This window comes from Danio rerio, chromosome 25, assembly GCF_052040795.2.
Source record: "Danio rerio strain M-AB ecotype USA chromosome 25, GRCz13ab, whole genome shotgun sequence".
Taxonomy (NCBI): domain Eukaryota; kingdom Metazoa; phylum Chordata; class Actinopteri; order Cypriniformes; family Danionidae; genus Danio; species Danio rerio.
This window is the reverse complement of record NC_141045.1, coordinates 12,739,443-12,757,500: the sequence shown is the minus strand read 5'-3', so window position 1 is coordinate 12,757,500 and position 18,058 is coordinate 12,739,443. Positions and strand designations below refer to the sequence as shown.

Sequence of the window (18,058 nt, the reverse complement as noted above, 5' to 3'; positions counted from 1 at the left end):
CTCACTTTCACATCCACATTCACTTTGCTGAGTCTTCTGTTGCAGGAGTTGATGGGGGCAAAGCATTTTGGGAGCTTTCTTAGCTCATTTAAAATACCGGAAATAATCATCGGTGGAGAAAACACTGTAGGCGATCACATCACTAATAGTATAAAAATTGCTATCATTAGTGGTGGGGAAAGCAAGGCTTTATTAAACACTGAAAGAGTCAAAAAAAATGTGTCAAAGCTTCAAAATGTTTCAAAACCGCAGTGACACACAGTAGTCATTTTTATGTATTGCTCTGGAACAGCTTCAGCAAAGAAACAGTTTTTCCACACAAATTGAGGAATTATACCCCTGGTTATGAAGTTTCAATCTCAAGTGATTTAGTAAAGTGAGAATTCCTTACTAGAATGCAGTGACAATAGGTTTAAATCCAAGGCAATGCAGCTGCAGACATTCGTTTTTAAATGCTCTGTTTTTAAATGCTTGTAAATTGTCGTTTTAACACATTTGAATCTGTTTTTAATAAATGTATTCTTTGTTGTTTTTATTTTCTTATACTTGTTTGTTTTATTCCTGTTTATATGACCATTTAGTTTAAAATATGCTTTATAAATATACTTGCCTAATGTGTTTTGCTTTAACATTGGTCTGACAACCGAATGAACACTTTGTGAATCAATATGCCTCGCTTTGGTCATAAAAACTAGGCTACATCACTTTTTTCCTTATTATTATTATTATTATTATTATTATTATTATTATTATTATCATTATTATTAGCAACAATAATAATAATAATAATAATAACTAAATAATAACACAAAATGTATAAATAACACACACACACATATATATATATATATATATATATATATATATATATATATATATATATATATATATGTATATATATATATATATATATATATATATATATATATATATATATATATATATATATATATATATATATATATATATATATATATATATATTATGGATATAAATAAATAAATTTAAAAAAATTTTTAATGTATAGTTAATGATACAATCCCAGCCAATCAGAGCATATTGTATATAAAATCATCCAATATGGAGTAGAACTTTGGTCCACTGAGATTTTTAATGGGTGGAGCCAATAGCAATGCTATAACAATTACAAACCAACATTCACAGGGGAAAAACTCACATTTGCATGCAACTTTCAGCACTTTATTGCCTCAATTCTTTATTTTTACTTCATTAACACTTAATTTAAGTTACAAAGAAGCTTTTGCTCATAATACATTTATTTTTGTATTTTAATAACAGTCATTAAGCATACCCTGTATCCCGGGTCTTCTTTCAGCGAGGCTGTGTTAATAGGAGATCCAGACTGCCAGAGCGTTTCCTTCATACTGCAGCCATACAGAAACACATTCTTCTTCCTGGAGTGACCATGGTAATCGCAAAACACCTGTGCAATGTGATAACAACAGGTTTTTTTCAAAAGATATATATGTATAGCAAAACTGCAAGACTGTGTTGTATTTCTACTTGAATAACAGACAAGGGCAAGAAGGTCACATGTTGAGCAGAAACAAAGTCATCTTTTTTAGCTTTCGTGACACAGAAGCACCACAGCCGTTAACTTTAGGCCAAACCAAACATAATTAATCTTGTAACATGACGCTCTTGTGTACAACAAAGGGAGGGAAAATGTTAGACAATGCATTCCGCATTAACTAATTCAAATTTTGTCTCTTGACAGTGTGGCGGCTAATTGGAGACCGTGCATAGCGATGCATGTCAGCTTTTTGTAAAGGCTCAAAAAGAGCGCTCCATCCTTGTTCGCTAATTGCATGAGTCCATTGTAGGTTTTGGGGAAACAGCAGCGTTCCTTTGACCAGGTATAAAGCATAATAATTACTGAATGACGGAGTAATTGATGCGTAAATCTGGCTAATTGTGTCAAAGTATTCATGCTAGCGCTAATATTCCTCGGCTCCTCATAACAGGTCACCACCACTCAATTATAGAGCCACCAATGGTAATTTGTGAATAAAACTAATTTCTTTAATTACATGTGCAAGAAGTACTACCAGTTCCACATTCCAGCATCAGTCAAGTTTTGGCGCCTTAAAATGGTTGTCTCATTTTTAATGGTGTATTCTCTCGAAAGTGCTGGAGAACCTACTTCCTTTGCATTGTGTTTTCCCAAATGACTTGCATAGATAGGGCAATGCGTCCATTACTCCATTTTCTGGAGTTGTGTCTTTTAAAGAAGGACAGGAGGTGGAGAGGGATGGAGGCAAAAGATAGAATTTGTTCTTTAATCCTTTCAGAACAACAAGAGAAGCTCAAAGGCACTAGAAAACACTTTATAAATAGACCCGACTAAAAATAAAAAAAAGCTTTTAATTCTGATAGGAGACATACACTAGAGGTCATCTAAAACTTCGTTTTTTTTTTTTTAGTTTTTTTTTTCTGTAGGACATTGTTTTGCTACTATTTGGGAAAATAAGTGATAATCTTTGGCAGTGAGACATTAAATAATGTGTTCAAGGATTAGTTCAAAACCTTTGATTCGTTCAGAAAAGAAACAAGCGGCTCTTTATGAGTCTATTTTTGAATAATTTACTCAAGCGATTCATTCAAAACACCTGATTCATCCGGAAATAAAATAAGTGACTCTTCACATGTGAATAAATAAATGAACTCAAACTGATTTATGCAAAACTTCAGATTCATTCATAAGTTAAACAGGTAACTGTCTTTATGACTGTAACACTGATTATTTAACTCAGCCTATTCATTCAAACTTTCAGATTTGTTTACAAAAAAAGTGATTCAATATTAAGGCTCAATTCTTCTTAAATCCGTCTTTCGGATGAGACGTTAAACCGAGGTTCCGACTCTCTGTGGTCGTTAAAAATCCCAGGATGTCCTTCGAAAAGAGTAGGGGTTTAACCCCGGCATCCAGGCCAAATCTGCCCACTGGCCTTTGTCCATCATGGCCTCCTAACCATCACCATATTCCAATTGGCTTCATCGCTGTCTCCTCTCCACCAATCAGCTGGTGTGTGGTGTGCAGTCTGGCGCAAAATGGCTGCCGTCGCGTCATTCAGGTGGATGCTGCACACTGGTGGTGGATGAGGAGATTCCCCCCATTGTGTGTAAAGCGCTTTGAGTGCCCAGAAAAGCGCTATATAAATGTAAGGAATTATTATTATTATTATTATTATCAATTAGTTCATTCAAAAACTCAGATTCATTCCGAAATGAAACACGTGACTTGTTATGAGTGGTTTGTTGAATATTTAACTCATCTAATCAATTTAAATCTTCTGATTTGTACATAAATGAAAAAATGACTCTTGATCAGTGTATTATTAAATAATTTACTTAACTTGATTAGTTCAAAACCACTATAATTGGTTTTGACATTTGAATATAAAAGTGATTCAATACTACTGTATAATTGAATAATTTTTAATTGATTCATTCGCTTATTCATTTCAGTCATTCGATTCCTTTAAAACATCTGATAAATTAAACAAGTGACTGTTGATTAGTGTAATATTAAGTAATTTACTTAACTTAATTCATTCAAAACCACTATATTTAGTTTTAAAACTTAAATAAAAAAAGTTATTCAATATTATTGTATAATTGAATAATTCTTAAATCAATTCATTCGTTTATTAATTTCATTCATTCGATTCGTTTAAACATCTGATTGTTCATAAATGAAACAACTGACTCTTGACCAGCATATTATTAAATAATTAACTTGACATTCAAAACCACTATACTTGATTTTGACATTTGAATTAAAAAGTTATAAATATTAGTGTATAATTGAATAATTTTTCAATGGATTCATTCAAAACTTCTGATTCATTCAGAAAATAAACTAGCGGCTCTTTATGAGTCTATCTTTGAATAATTCACTCAAGCGATTTATTCACCTCATTCATTTGAAAATAAAATTGTGACTCTTCACAAGTGAAAAAATAAACTGAAACTGATTCATTCAAAACTTCAGATTTACTCATAAATTAAACAGGCAACTGTCTGTATCGCCCCATTCACATGGGGCATCAGCGTCAACGCTTCCCATTCACTTTGAATGGGTGACGTAAGGCGTTGCCGAACTACACTGTGGATCCGTCGGCACCGCTTCTATGGCGTTGCTCGCTGCAAAAGTTGGGACTTGATCAACTTTTCAAGCGGCGACGAAAGCGTCAGCCAATCAGATTGCTGTATGCAAATACACCAGCTCAGACTGTGGCCTATTGCTGACTAATTTCATTGGCTAACGCTGCTATGACGATGGCGTCAGCCCCAACTTCAGACAGGACCTCTGTCAAGCGTTGACGCTGAAGTCCCGTGAGAAGGAGGCGTATGAGTGTATTACTTATTATTTAACTTGGCTAATTCATTTAAAACCTTAGATTTGTTTATGAAAAAATACTCAATATTAAGGTATAATTGAATATTTTTCCAATCAATTCATTCAAAAACTCGGATTCATTCAGAAATGAAACAAGTGACTTATTATGAGGGTTTTGTTGAATAATTAACTCAACTAATCAATTAAAAACATCTGATTTGTTCATAAATTAAACAAATGACTCTTGATCAGTGTTTTAATCATTCATTTAACTTGACTGATTCAAAACCACCATAGTTGGTTTTGACATTTGAATAAAAAAATGTATTAAATATTACTGTATAATTTTTTAGTTTTTAATCGATTCATTCAAAACTTCTGATTCATTCACAAAATAAACAAGGCACTCATTATGAGTGGTTTGTTGAATAATTAACTTAACTAATCAATTTAAATCGCCTGATTTGCTCATAAAACCACTCTTGATTTTCTATTGTATTATTACATAACTTTCTTAACTTCATCAATTCAAAACTACTATATTTGGATTTCTTATACATAAATGAAATCCATATACATCATTTTTACAATGTTTATGCAATTAATAAAAACAATCTAATATGTTTCATTGTTCTTGTTTAGTTCATCATAGGAATTTCAAATTGCTGTTGTTTTTTTGGACCAAACATTGAAGTGCAAAGAGAAGCCCCTGTCTTCTGTCTAATACCCAGATCGGTGGCCCTCAACACACATTTATGGATTTGGTCATCCCTGACCTGCATTTAGAAGCGGAAAGCTCCGAGATCATGGAGCAATTTCCGGCGGGCCCCTTCGTGGAACTTTAGGATTCAATAGGTCAGTAACACTGCAGCAGAATTTAATGGAAACTTACCAGTGGAGTCCTGCCTATGCTGTTGAGGTAATAGAGGAAACCTTTGGTGTGGTAAATTGTGGGGCTTAAATTAGGGTCCGGCTTCAGCCACTGTCTGTTGAGATCCTCAGCGGTGAGGGAACAGCGATTACTGGAATAAAATGAAAAGAAGAGAGATTACGAAGTCAACTTTAAATCAACTCAAAGTCCAATTTGGATTTTTATGAGCTCTTTAAGCATTCCCGGGAATCAAAGTAACATCAAATAGCATCTGAGTTTGCAATCTAATATCAATTCAGTATAACTGTCTGTTTGAAGATAAGTCTTTGTCAGTATGTCTGTAGACCTGTGTGGACATTAAAACTCCATATCAGCACCTTCTTGCAGGTTACCAAAAGGTCACGGGTGAACAGAGCTATCTAGCACAGCACAAAACTAGTCTGTTGATTAGGGAGCGAGCAGCCGCTGAGCTTTATCTCCTGACAAAAATCCTACTGGCATTTGGAGGCAGCTTGCCAATTGCAGACTCCCCCACATTCAGTTCCTGAAAGCCAATTATGAGACACAATGTTCAAGCATTAGCAAATTGACAGTCCGTGTTTGAAACAGCTGAGCACAACTGTTGCTTTCTGATCACAGGTGCCTCGTGTGATGATTTTTTTGAGGGGTGGTTCTCTTGATCTGGAATGAGCAGAAACGTTTATGTTTTCAAAAAACAGTTGCCAGCTCGAAATAAATGGAACAAAATATTGTGGATTTTCATCAAATGGTGTGGCTGGTCAGACACTGATAACGGGTGCACGAAAACAAAAGATTAAAGTCACCTCTTCTAAATTACAAAGTCTCTAACGTGCCCCAGACAAGTGAGTAGGCTTGACAAACCACCAGTAGCACATACTCCCTGCAGCAAGCATTTTTTTTTGTTAAAATGTCTAATAGATGTCTAAACATAGTCGTCTTGGCTAAAACAAGGCTAAATTTGAGCTGTCAGTAAAAATCTAATAGATGTCTTAGAATAGGCTAAAACTAGACTAGTCATCAAATAGAAATGAATGACTACACATATAGTCTGTCTAATCGGTCTGTTTGATGACTAGTCTAGTTTTGGGCTATTCTTAGATGTCTATTAGATTTTCACTGACAAAGCTGTCTATGTTTAGATGTCTATTAGACGTCTATTAAACACAAAATTGTTTGCTTGGCCTCCTTTCCATATGCACCATACACCATTTTATAAGCACCGCATACTTCTTGGAAAACATTGGGCAATCTGAGTGTGCTCCACATGGGTGAGTGAGCTTTTTTAAACCACCTTTAAGACTAACTTCGAAAAGACTTGTCACAGCATTTATATACCAACACGGGCTTATTGTGGATACGAACCCCTGTCTACATTTCTGGAGAGCGCAAATTATGTAGCCAGAGGTACGTACAGTTGAAGTCAGAATTTTCTGCACAGTATGTCCGATAATATTTTTTTCTTCTGGAGAAAGTCTAATTTGTTTCATTTCGGCTAGAATAAAAGCAGTTATGAATTAAAAAAAAAAATATATATATATATATATATATTTAAAGGACAAAATTATTAACCTCTTTAAGCTATATATTTTTTCGATAGTCTACATAATAAACCTAATTGCCCTATCCTGCCTAGTTATCCTAATTAACCTATGTAAGCCTTTAAATGTCACTTTAAGCTGTATAAAAGTGTCTTAAACATATCTAGTCAAATATTATGTACTGTCATCATGGCAAAGATAAAATAAATCAGTTATTAGAGATAAGTTATTAAAACTATTATGATTAGAAATGTGTTGAAAAAATCTTCTCTTCTTAAACAGAAATTGGGGGAAAAATAAACAGGGGGGCGAATAATTCAGTGGGGTTAATAATTCTGACTTCAACTGTATATTATGTTTGTTATGAGGGCCGGAGTGGGCCTCCTTTTTAGCTCTGGAGTTTGAAGCCTTAGACCGGCCCACCTCAGCCGATGACTGATTATGGTAAAATAACATTATTTCCAATTCGGTTTCAAATGACACTAACATGTCATTTTCAAGGACACAGCTGCTTTAGAACTTTAAATGCTTTTCATAATTATGAGAACATTAATTCTTTATAGATATCCAGTCTTTTGTAACAGTCGTCAAACACACAAAAAAAAAATATGTACCCCTACATAAGTAACCCAAATAGTATTTTTTATGTCTTAACACTGAAAATGAAAAAAATATATTCTGGGGTGGTTTGAACTCAGATCGGCGGCGTGTTAAAGTAACGTGCTACCCACTAGACCGGCCCACCTCAATCTACATTGTAAAAGCGCTATACAAATAAAGCTAAAAAAAAGCTGAATAGACCACAATGGCACTTCTGATTTCTGATCAAGTTATGTCAGATTTATTAATGTAGTGAATCATCTGATTTTCATTGAGCAGGTGTATTCATTAATATTAATTAATATTCACTAAGGTACTGCTGTTTGGGGTGGAATAGGGTGCTCACAGGGCTGTGAGAAAATAAATAAAAAGAGCAGAGCTGCGGCAAAATAATGAATAAAAAGAGTGAGGTTATGGTCAAATAAACAAATAAATGAAAAAAGTGCAACTACTGAGAGTGCGAGCAGCTAGGGACACCAGCCCTCGCAGCCAAAAAACGGACCAGCCCACCGGGAATTCTCCCGGTTCTCCCGATTAGCCAATCTGAGTCTGTTTGTTATCATTTTTTTTCCTTTATGTTTCTTTTGTTTGTGCTATCTAGATTTCTATGTTTGATTACAAATATTGGTAAAGACGTCATACCAAGTATCTGTTGTCTGTAATATGTTCACCGGATGCCCTTTTGTGGTTTAAATGAGCAAATTTTGGATTTTGGGATGACTGACTCCACTTATCTCAGAAACAAAATATTTAATGCACATTTGACTACATCCATCTTGAAAACAGAATCTATCCTGGCCATCTCAGTGACTTTAATAATCTAACTAACACAAAATTCCACAATATCCAACTTTGACTTTAACCACATTAAAAATGTTAAAATACATCAAATAAAGTTGCTGATTAGACATGCAATAAAGGCTGTAGGAGAAGGGAGATCAGTGTTTTTCACTCCTGAACAGTTTGTTCAACTAGACTATTTCTGAAGATATCACCAACTGAAGTCAGATGCCTTTATGTGCATTAAAAATTAACAGAAACCAGAAAGAGAACTGCATGACTATAAATAAACCCACTTTTCTAAAGCCTCTCAGAACTTTGAGGAAAGAGCCACAATCTTCAGAGACTGTCATGGTAAACAAAAATGCCATATTGTCTGGAGACAAGGAAATTACTGTATTTTGTGACAAAACAGTTGTTCCGGACAGTTTCCAATGTACCCTAGGGGGGCAGCAAAGCGGAAACTGCAAGAAAATTGTTCCTCCCTACAGCCGTCTAAAGTTTAAGTCGACCTACGTTGGGGAGAGAAAGGAATAGACTGAAACATTGGATGTCAGCTGAGAAGAGCTGAGAGTTAGATCAGCATCTACCCGTCTGTCTGTTTGAGCCATGTTTACACTAGGCGATTTCTGACTTGGGTTTTCAGCTCATTGTGTCATTATGTATTCATTGCTTGATATTTATATCGTAAATATTTGATGAACTCAACTGAGGCTTTTTCTCCGAACAACATCACTGTCTTCGTGTTTTTTCCTCTTTTTTGGGGGGGCTCCATTTTGTTCTTGACAGGAATAATTTATGAACACTTCTCTGCTCCCTCTCAGCTGATGACAACTGAGAGGTGGAACAGTATTTTGTCGCCTTTTATGGTTCCCCCCAAAAAACTGACAGCCTCTCTGACGCGCCCTGCTTTTAAAATGTCTACTTCTCAATATTTCACCCAGTGCACTGCAGTGTACGACATATTCTGCAGCAGCTCAAAGCTACCCTGGTCTCAAAGAGCAAATATAATTCAAGTTAATTATTTAAGAGAACTAACACTTGAAATTAAATACCAATTAACGCATGAACATTTGACTTCACACACTTCAAAACAAACAAAAAAACAATCGTTTGTCATTTAACTCAAACATCTTGCAAACACAATGTTTAATAACCAACTGACTACTCTTCAAAAACATTATAAACCTAATGAAATATTGACTCCACCCTCATCCAAACAGAATATCCAATGACAGTTGACTCCACCCATCTCTCAAACACCTTTCTTTTTCAGAAGGGTCTTAATGTTTTATGTCTTTAGGGTCTTAATACTTTTTTATGTGGGAGAAATGTGTGTAGAAGATAAGTTGTATCATTTTATCACATTAATTATGTATTTTAATTATGCAATAAATGTATTTTGCCAATTTATATACATTTTACATAGATGTGTGAAGTAATGAAGTAATAAGACAGTATTAGAAATGCCTATCAGCTATAATTTTTTGTAAAATCCTGGCTGCGGCCTGAATCTTTTAAATCTAGGAGTTTACAGTCCACCGCATGATATTATTATGTGCATAAATACATAAGTAGTTTTTTTGTCTATTGTACCTTTCATTTTTAAACCGTATTTTGGCGTATTTCAGTCTTCGGCCCACTGTAAAGTGAACATGGATGAGAAAACATGTGTTTTACATGTGAATACATGTGCATACAAATGTGCATGAGTGACCGAGATTGCATCGGTATGAATGTGCTTGCACGGCCGATATTGCACCGGTCTAAGATTGCATCCTATCTGCATCCACACTCTGTTAGTTTTTTTGACATTTCACTTTACTCAGCCTCAGAAAATAAATATGCATTAGCAGGGCTTGACATTACCTTTTTTCATCAGCAGCCACTCTGGCTAGTAGTTTTCTAACATTACCAGCCACTCGCTATTTTCACTCGCCACATTTTTATTGTTGGTAAAATATATTTTATACACATAAACATGTCTTTGACATGCTAAAATTACTTGATTTAGATTTTGCGTTATCTCCACATGCCTCATTCATTTAACTTTTTGTGTATGCGTGTATGAGCTTGCTCAATAACCATGAGCAAATGGGTCATGGTTTCACAGTGTTACAATTAGTTTTTATTTCACATAATTTTCAGAGCTCACAATGAAGGATTTACTAAATTTATTTCTGACCACACCAAACATAAATGAATAATTATTTCTTAGAAAACAAAGTTTAAATGTCTCCAAACAAGCAAAATATAGCTGTATAGTATACTTTTTATTTAACAAAACATATGCACATAATCTGTCCTGGCTAAAGGTCCCAGATCACCAGTTAACAACACATAAATGGGAAGTTAATCTCTTATCAAAGCAATTTTATTGTAAAAAAAAAAAAAAAAAAAAAGATAATTGAACCATATTAATGCAAAAGAAAGCAGGTAAAAAGCATACAGGGTTATAATGAAAGGATGATCACACACTCATGGTTAACGTTAGACCCATAAGTAATCTGTTCAAAGAATAGGTAAAGCGAACGCAACCGGTGCTGCTTACAAAAAGACAAATCTGGAACTCTTGAAAGCAGCAAGACTGGGGGTGCATGCTCACCACTTTTTGTCTAGCCTATTTGAAAGAGAACTGATCAAATCAGTTGTGTTTATAGACACAGTTGCTTCACGCAAGGAAACAGGAGCGCACATGTGTTTTAAACAGTCGCGCATCTCCTTAGCTGTTAACGCAAGTGATTATCCTCTCATTCGGTATTCACCTGCTTTCTATTGCTCGTGTGAATTCAATTACTTTTGTCAGTCGTGTTGCTTCTCAGTTGTAAGATCGCCTTTGCATGCATATTGGACCATCCTTATTGTCGAACACTGCTTTTAAGAATTTCTATCAAATAAAATTATTTTCAAGCAGCCAAAATGGCTAGTGGGAGTGTCTGTCTTACCTGCCACCGCTAAAATCTACCCGCATTTGGCGGGTGTTAATGTCAAGCCCAGCATTAGTCATTTTAACTACACACGACTTTACAAAAGCAGGCTATTTAGCCATATGACTCCACCCACCTTTCAAACAAAATGCTTAGTCGTCATTTTAATCCGCCCACCTAAAATATTAATTCCCACTTTCCATTGGGTTCCACCCAACTCCAAAAATAAAAAAAAGAACAAAAAAAAAAGAACGCCATTAGTACTATTAACTATATTCAAAGCACAATGCGTTTGGCTCACTCCAACCTCAAAAACTAAACACCCAACAATAATTGTGATTACACCCAATTCAAAACAGAATCCCTCTTAAAAACAATATATCTAATGACCATTCCACTCCACCCACTACAAAAACCAAACATTCAATCACTATTGTATCATATTTATTGGCCATTTGACTCTACCCACCTCACAAACATAAAACATGTAATTATCATAAGCCTTCACCAGATCTCCAAAAATTCAAAATCCAAGTTTATTTATAAATGAATTTCGAGAGGATCACATGCTTATGATTGCTTGCAGCCGGTCCGGCATTATTCCATTTATGATTCACCAGTCCCACAATATAAGCCAATATAAATACCCTAAGTTCCATATAACAGCCATCTTCATTTTGAGGAACCCCTCCACCCCTACTCCTCCTCCTTTCCTAGATGGGTGGCACGGTGGCCCAGTGGTTAGCATCGTTGCCTCACAGCAAGAATATCACTGGTTCCAGTCCTTACCAAGCCAGCCGACGTTTCTGTATGGAGTTTAAATGTTCTCCCTGTGCTCACATGGATTTCCCCCGGGTTCCCCAGTTTCCTCCCACCGTACAAAAACATGCAACTTAAGTTAATTGACTAATTCAAATCGACACCATAGACATGCTCCTAGTAAGTAGTTATCTCTTAAGAGCAATCACTATCTGTTAATTAGCTACTACAGCAGGGGAGTTCTCAAGATCTACCTAAGCTCAAACTCCCCTGCAAACGGTAGGTAGCCCCGGGCTCGAGGATCTCAGGGCCCTCCCCCGGGACTGCATGCCAAACAAGCTTCATAACCAATCATCAGCTAAGTGTGAACTCTTGAACTCAATGATAATCTGACTAATCCTTGCTCAGAAAAAAAAGAACACCCAAAGGGCATGGACTCCTCCCAATATTAAAAATCAAACTCTCTGTTAAAAATCTGACTCCACTCACCTCTAAACACAATACTTAATGGGCTTTTGACCGTCTAAAACACGCTATATCCAACAATATCCAATTGGACTTCATCCACCATAAAAGATGAACACATTCAGCAGTTCATTTCAGTAGTTTAAATTCGATATTCAAATATACAACATTTATTAAAAACCAGCATAATAATCAAGACAATGTGTTTCAACCATAGACCAATAAAAAAAATGGACCTAATGCCTGTGACATCACTCGTAGATTTCTGTAGATTGTAAATGAAGCAGCAAGTGGGAGAGGCCAAATATAGGCATCTTGGCCGTGTGTGGGTGTGTCATTGTAAGTAAATTTAATTTCATTGGAGAATTTACATTGCGTGCTGATGACGTTGGCCGCTGATGTTGGGATTACGCCACCAATCACTGGGCGGCATAGCATTTAAAAGCTGCCTTAATCTGCAATGGCAATCTCTCTCTCTCTCTCTCTCTCTTTAGCTTTATTTGAAAATCTAGTGAGATTGCAATGTGTTTGTTCATGAACTCGTCCACTAACTGATACTTTTGATACTTTTAATGCATTGCGTCATGTTAAGCATTATTCTTATGATTTATTTTCTACGAGAGCTAAATGCTAATTACTTCCAAGTACATCAAATATAGTCTGTGTTAGTAAATGCTAGGCTATTTATGAATTCCAGGCATAGCATTGTGTGATGACATTTCAGATGACAGTTTTAAAGCCTCCAGCTAACCAATCTGTCAGATACTGAAGTGCATTAAAGTTTTAAATAAATTTATAAATAATACATACATTATTTTAAATAAACAAATACATTTATAAATATAATAATATAAGAATATAATTTATATAATAAGAGTATCACCAGACTTCAATGGTCTGTGAGCACAACTAAGTACACAGCATGTCATATTATATAATAATTGTAAAAAATAGTACCAAAGCAGTAATAGACTGTCTAAAGTCAGATAAAACAAAAGTCCAAATATGATATACAAGATAAGATCAGCGGCTGGAATGAGCTTACATGATGTGAGATTTCTGTCACTGTTTTTGTTGAAGTGGCCGCGTCCTTAATTATGCAGAATTTCAATGCTTAAAATCAATTAAATGGATGTGTTATATAGAAATCCACCTTCTCACAGTTGTCATGAAGGATAATATTACTATATACGCACCAAAAAAACAAAAAAAGTTACCCAAAAGTTGGGTATTTTAAAGAGCCCATATTATATATAAAAAAGGGTCATATTTCGGTTATATGGGTCTCCAACAACATACTGATATGCACGCAAGATCAAAAAACACTATCATGGTCTTATAATATGCATTTATTTTGACCCAATTATCCCAGCGACTTCCATTTGAATCGTTCAGTGATTCATTTGTTACCAAACTCCTCCTTAGCGCCAAGCTAATCTGCGCTGATTGGACCGATGACAGCCTGTTGCGATTGGTCGACAGCGTTCAGCGCTTGACAAATGCCCAGTGCTAGACAAATGCCCAGCGCTAGACAAATGGCAAGCGCAGTTTGTCAAGCCCCTGGCGGACGGGCCTGCGCGATAACCCTGTGACCGTCATAACCGCCGCACGGGAAGTATGAACAGTGAAAATGAAACCGATGGCGTGCACATCATTTACTGAGCGTGATTTCCGTGAACGAGCTTTTCTCCCTTCTCAGCTGTAACTTAGATCATTTCTACTTGCAATTATTGCTGTGGCACCTCTTGCATGAAGTGTGTTACGCAAGAGCGTATTGGGTTGTTTCTGTGCTGCTGTGTGTGTGTGTCTCTCTTTTTTTTCCCCCTCTCGTCCTGTCCCGTTTCTGTTTCCAGGTTACCCCGCCCTAATTGGACGTGCTGCGTGCATGCGCTGTGGTTGGTGCTGGGAGAAGTCAGCATCTTTTGAAAAGGAACCGACGGAGTCAGATCGCAGATCGCTTTTATGTTCTTACGGCTTACCTGTACTCTGCATTGCCCAAAGATCCCATCCCCAGCCAGGGGGTTGTAGTGCTCACCAGTGTGTAGCAGGCTGCCTTTGTGCCTAATAAACTGGCCTTATTTTGCACACACCCCTGGTGTATTGTCTGCCCATTCTCACAAGTCTCATACACCAGTCTTTTCTGATCCTTCCTTTAACAAACGAATGAATCACCCACTTTAAGCATGTAGACTGCTGAATCAATTATTTCCCCTCACACTTCCAATAATATCCAGGTAAGCACAGTGTCTTCTTGACTTACAACTTCAGGATCTGTTTGTCTTCGCGGCTGTGTTAGTGGGCGGGGCGCAGGTTTAAATTTTCCTTGGTTTGCGCCCATATCAACTATGTTTCGTAGTCATGTCACGCCGAAACGGCTAAAGATTCGTTATGAAGATGATTCATTCTAACCACTATGAGTCGACTCTTTTTTTTTTGATGAATCAATAGTTTTAAAAACTGTCCACTTTCAGATTTAAGCCTTAGCTGGATATTTTACTTCACTTAGATCTGTGTTACACACTACATGGAAGCTCATTTTCGAAAACCCACAATTGGGGCTCTTTAACATTGGAGTCTATGGGATGGACTCTATTTTGGTGCCAGCCTCTAGTGGCCGGTTGATGTATTGCAGCTTCAGTAACTTTCATATTGGCTTTATAAGAGAGAGAGCGGGAGGTTGCTGCTTGGTTTAAACAGCACAGACATTTGACTCCAGCTCAAAAACAAAGGCAATTAAACTCCACCCACCTCAAAAACGTAATCTTCAATTATAATTCACACCTCGCCCACCTTAAAAAATATGCTCGACCTCACAAAAGAAATCTCTGAGGAACATTTAACTCCTCCAACATCCGAAATATCAAATCAAACACTGCCTGACTCATTGTCAAAAGCAAACACAATCACGCTCCGCCATGCGAACGCTAACTACTCTAGAAACAGTTTTTTCACAGCAGGCAAGAGCTAGTTAAGGCTCTAATTAAGAATGCTTTTGTTGGAGTGTACATGGATTATAATACAATTATCATTTATAAAGTTTATGATCCAAAAAGTTATAATGAAGCCATTAAAACAAGTCACTCCCCCTTTATAATAACCGGCTGAAAGACGGAAATGTGTTTGATGCTCACTGAGACAAGAAATGACAGAACAGTGGGAGTTTTTTGGATACAAAACATTTGTTCACATTTACTATTAATAAAGAGATGGACTGGTTGACAAAGAGAGGAATCAACATACAACTCATAATGGAAGTGCTGTCATTTTGTTGATCGAACTTGTTGTTTCATCCAAGTCTGTGTTACAGTTCATAGCAATATGTATAAATAAGAGGGAATGGGGAATTATCAAAGCTCTATCTCACTTTTTTGTCACATCCGTTCTACAGCAATCTTGTTTATGGGTCTTCAGGGCTAAGCATTAGGCAGTGTGATATAAATCTTGTATAATTTGCTTATGATTGATTTGGTCGCCATTAGGAGAGGACACAAAAACGATCTCTTGTGCCACCTGATGCAACAATAATCGCAGAAATCAATAAGCAATCATGCGGTTACTTAAATTGTATTATTCTTGCTGCGCATCACTTCCTGTCCAAAGACCTCTGTTTTGAGATGCAGTATACTTTAAGTTATCTTTTGTTTGTCCATCGGTAATTTATTTAGTTCATTTATTTAAAATATAAATCAATCATTAAGGATTAATTAATAATTATTAAAAAAATATTCTGTTGTTGTTTTTAGTAGTAGTACCAGTAGTATTTGTATTATTATTATTATTATCATTATTATTATTATTATTATTATTGTCAATATTATTATTATTATTATTATTATTTTATTAATGATAATAATATTGTAATTAATATTATTATTGTATTTTATTATTATAATAATAAAAATAATAAATAAAATAATAATAATAATAATAATAATAATAATAATAATAATAATAATAATAATACAAATACTACTGGTACTACTACTAACAACAACAACAGAATTTTATTGAATAATAATAATAATAATAAAGAGTAACAATATCAATATGAATAAAAAAGCGAAAAATTTAAATTATATTAATAAATTAAATAAATTCAATTATATAAATGAATTAAATATGTTTTATATGATGCATATATATTTCTTAATACTAATTGTCTGCATATGTTGTACACTGTAAATAAATATCATGCTGCCTTAATCAAACTAACTGTTCTAGTCATCTGAACTTAACATAATAAATCCTACAGTAATTGATAGTAAATAGTGTTTTTGAACCATGCTATACACTGCATCTAATCTGCTGCCTAAAATTCTTCAGTGAACTCAACATCAGTCATACTGATTAAACATATTGGGTTAAACTTTGTATAAACAAAAACATTTAGTTGAAAACACGAATAACTGATTAAAATGAGCGACACATACTTTATTACTTTTTGTCATATTGTTTTTTACAGTGCAGTAAATTGAATTATACTGTATATATACTTTTTGTTAATGAATGCTGCATTATACTGGAGTATTAACTATAGTAAACTGAAAAACTGCAATAATTACTGCAGTATAATTTAGTTTTTACTATAGCAAACTCTGGTGTGTTGTACAGAAGTATAATGTACCCTATAGATGCAGAAAACTACAGTATTGGGTCATTGTTTATAGTATTATAGTTGTTGTTTTACCATAGCAACTAAAAAAATCACCACCACAGATTAATTCAAGTTGGCCTACTTTACTATAGTATTTTGTTTTCATTTGGGTTACATCAATCAAACTCACAAAAATTTAAAGTTAAAGTAACAGAATAAATTTTATACATATTATATACGATACTAATTTATATAAATAATACTCATTTCAGATTTTTTGATACTCAATTAATAGCATGTTATAACACACACATCATCTTTAGGTGATAATAAACCGAAAGATCCCTCCTGTGAGGTGAGAGTAACTCTCTCTCTTTCACACGTGTGCACACGCACTTACTGAACCAGGACAGTTCAATTTACTCCTATGGTTACAGATAGATCAGCTGGATCAGTCTCAATAGCTTTTCTTCGCCTCGGCTAATGAGGTTATATCCTCGTTTTCTACTCAAATCTCCATCAGCTGGAGATGGACACAATCAGCGTTGTTTAGCCGAGCGAGTGGTAGTCTGATACAAGGACAGAAGGAAAAGAGGGTAAAGATGTTGAGAACTGACTATTTATTTTGAGTATATTTATTTTTAAGTATATAGTATTTTTGTGACTAATCACTGTGACTATACTCTGACTATATATATATATATATATATATATATATATATATATATATATATATATATATATATATATATATATATATATATATATATACTCTAATTCAAATATTTAAATGTTTTAACATTCAGATATACAGGGGTTGGACAATAAAACTATACATAGGACATAGGATGCAAATTAATCAACGCTTGATCCCCTATGAAGACGTCAGACAATCTCTGGGTCAAACAGCAGCACTTTTAGCTTAGTTTTAGATAAACCATAGATAAATACACTAGATATCACATATGAACCCTGAGCATGCGTCAATAGCGCAACCACATGTGTGCAGTGCTCCCAGGGCAAATGTCATTCAGCCGCATTAGTCAAGACCAAAGCTAGTGTGAAGATACTGGACTTAAGCGCTGTGTACGGGTGAGGTAACGAGCAAACTACAAAAACAAAGCACAAAGGCAGAACATT

General features: G+C 35.1%; 1 protein-coding gene across 28 annotated transcripts in view; it reads right to left on the bottom strand.

Moving 5' to 3' along the window:
• The window catches only part of agbl1 (AGBL carboxypeptidase 1), a 395,384-nt gene that overhangs the window by 65,754 nt on the left and 311,572 nt on the right, over positions 1–18,058 (bottom strand). For all 28 annotated transcript variants that reach the window (XM_087311870.1, XM_087311857.1, XM_087311865.1 and 25 more), the window contains 2 exons: positions 5,256–5,385; positions 1,313–1,444 (listed from right to left, as the gene is read on the bottom strand). In XM_087311870.1, the coding sequence (XP_087167996.1) occupies positions 1,313–1,444; positions 5,256–5,385 (262 nt within the window). The remainder of the gene's footprint in view (positions 1–1,312; positions 1,445–5,255; positions 5,386–18,058) is intronic.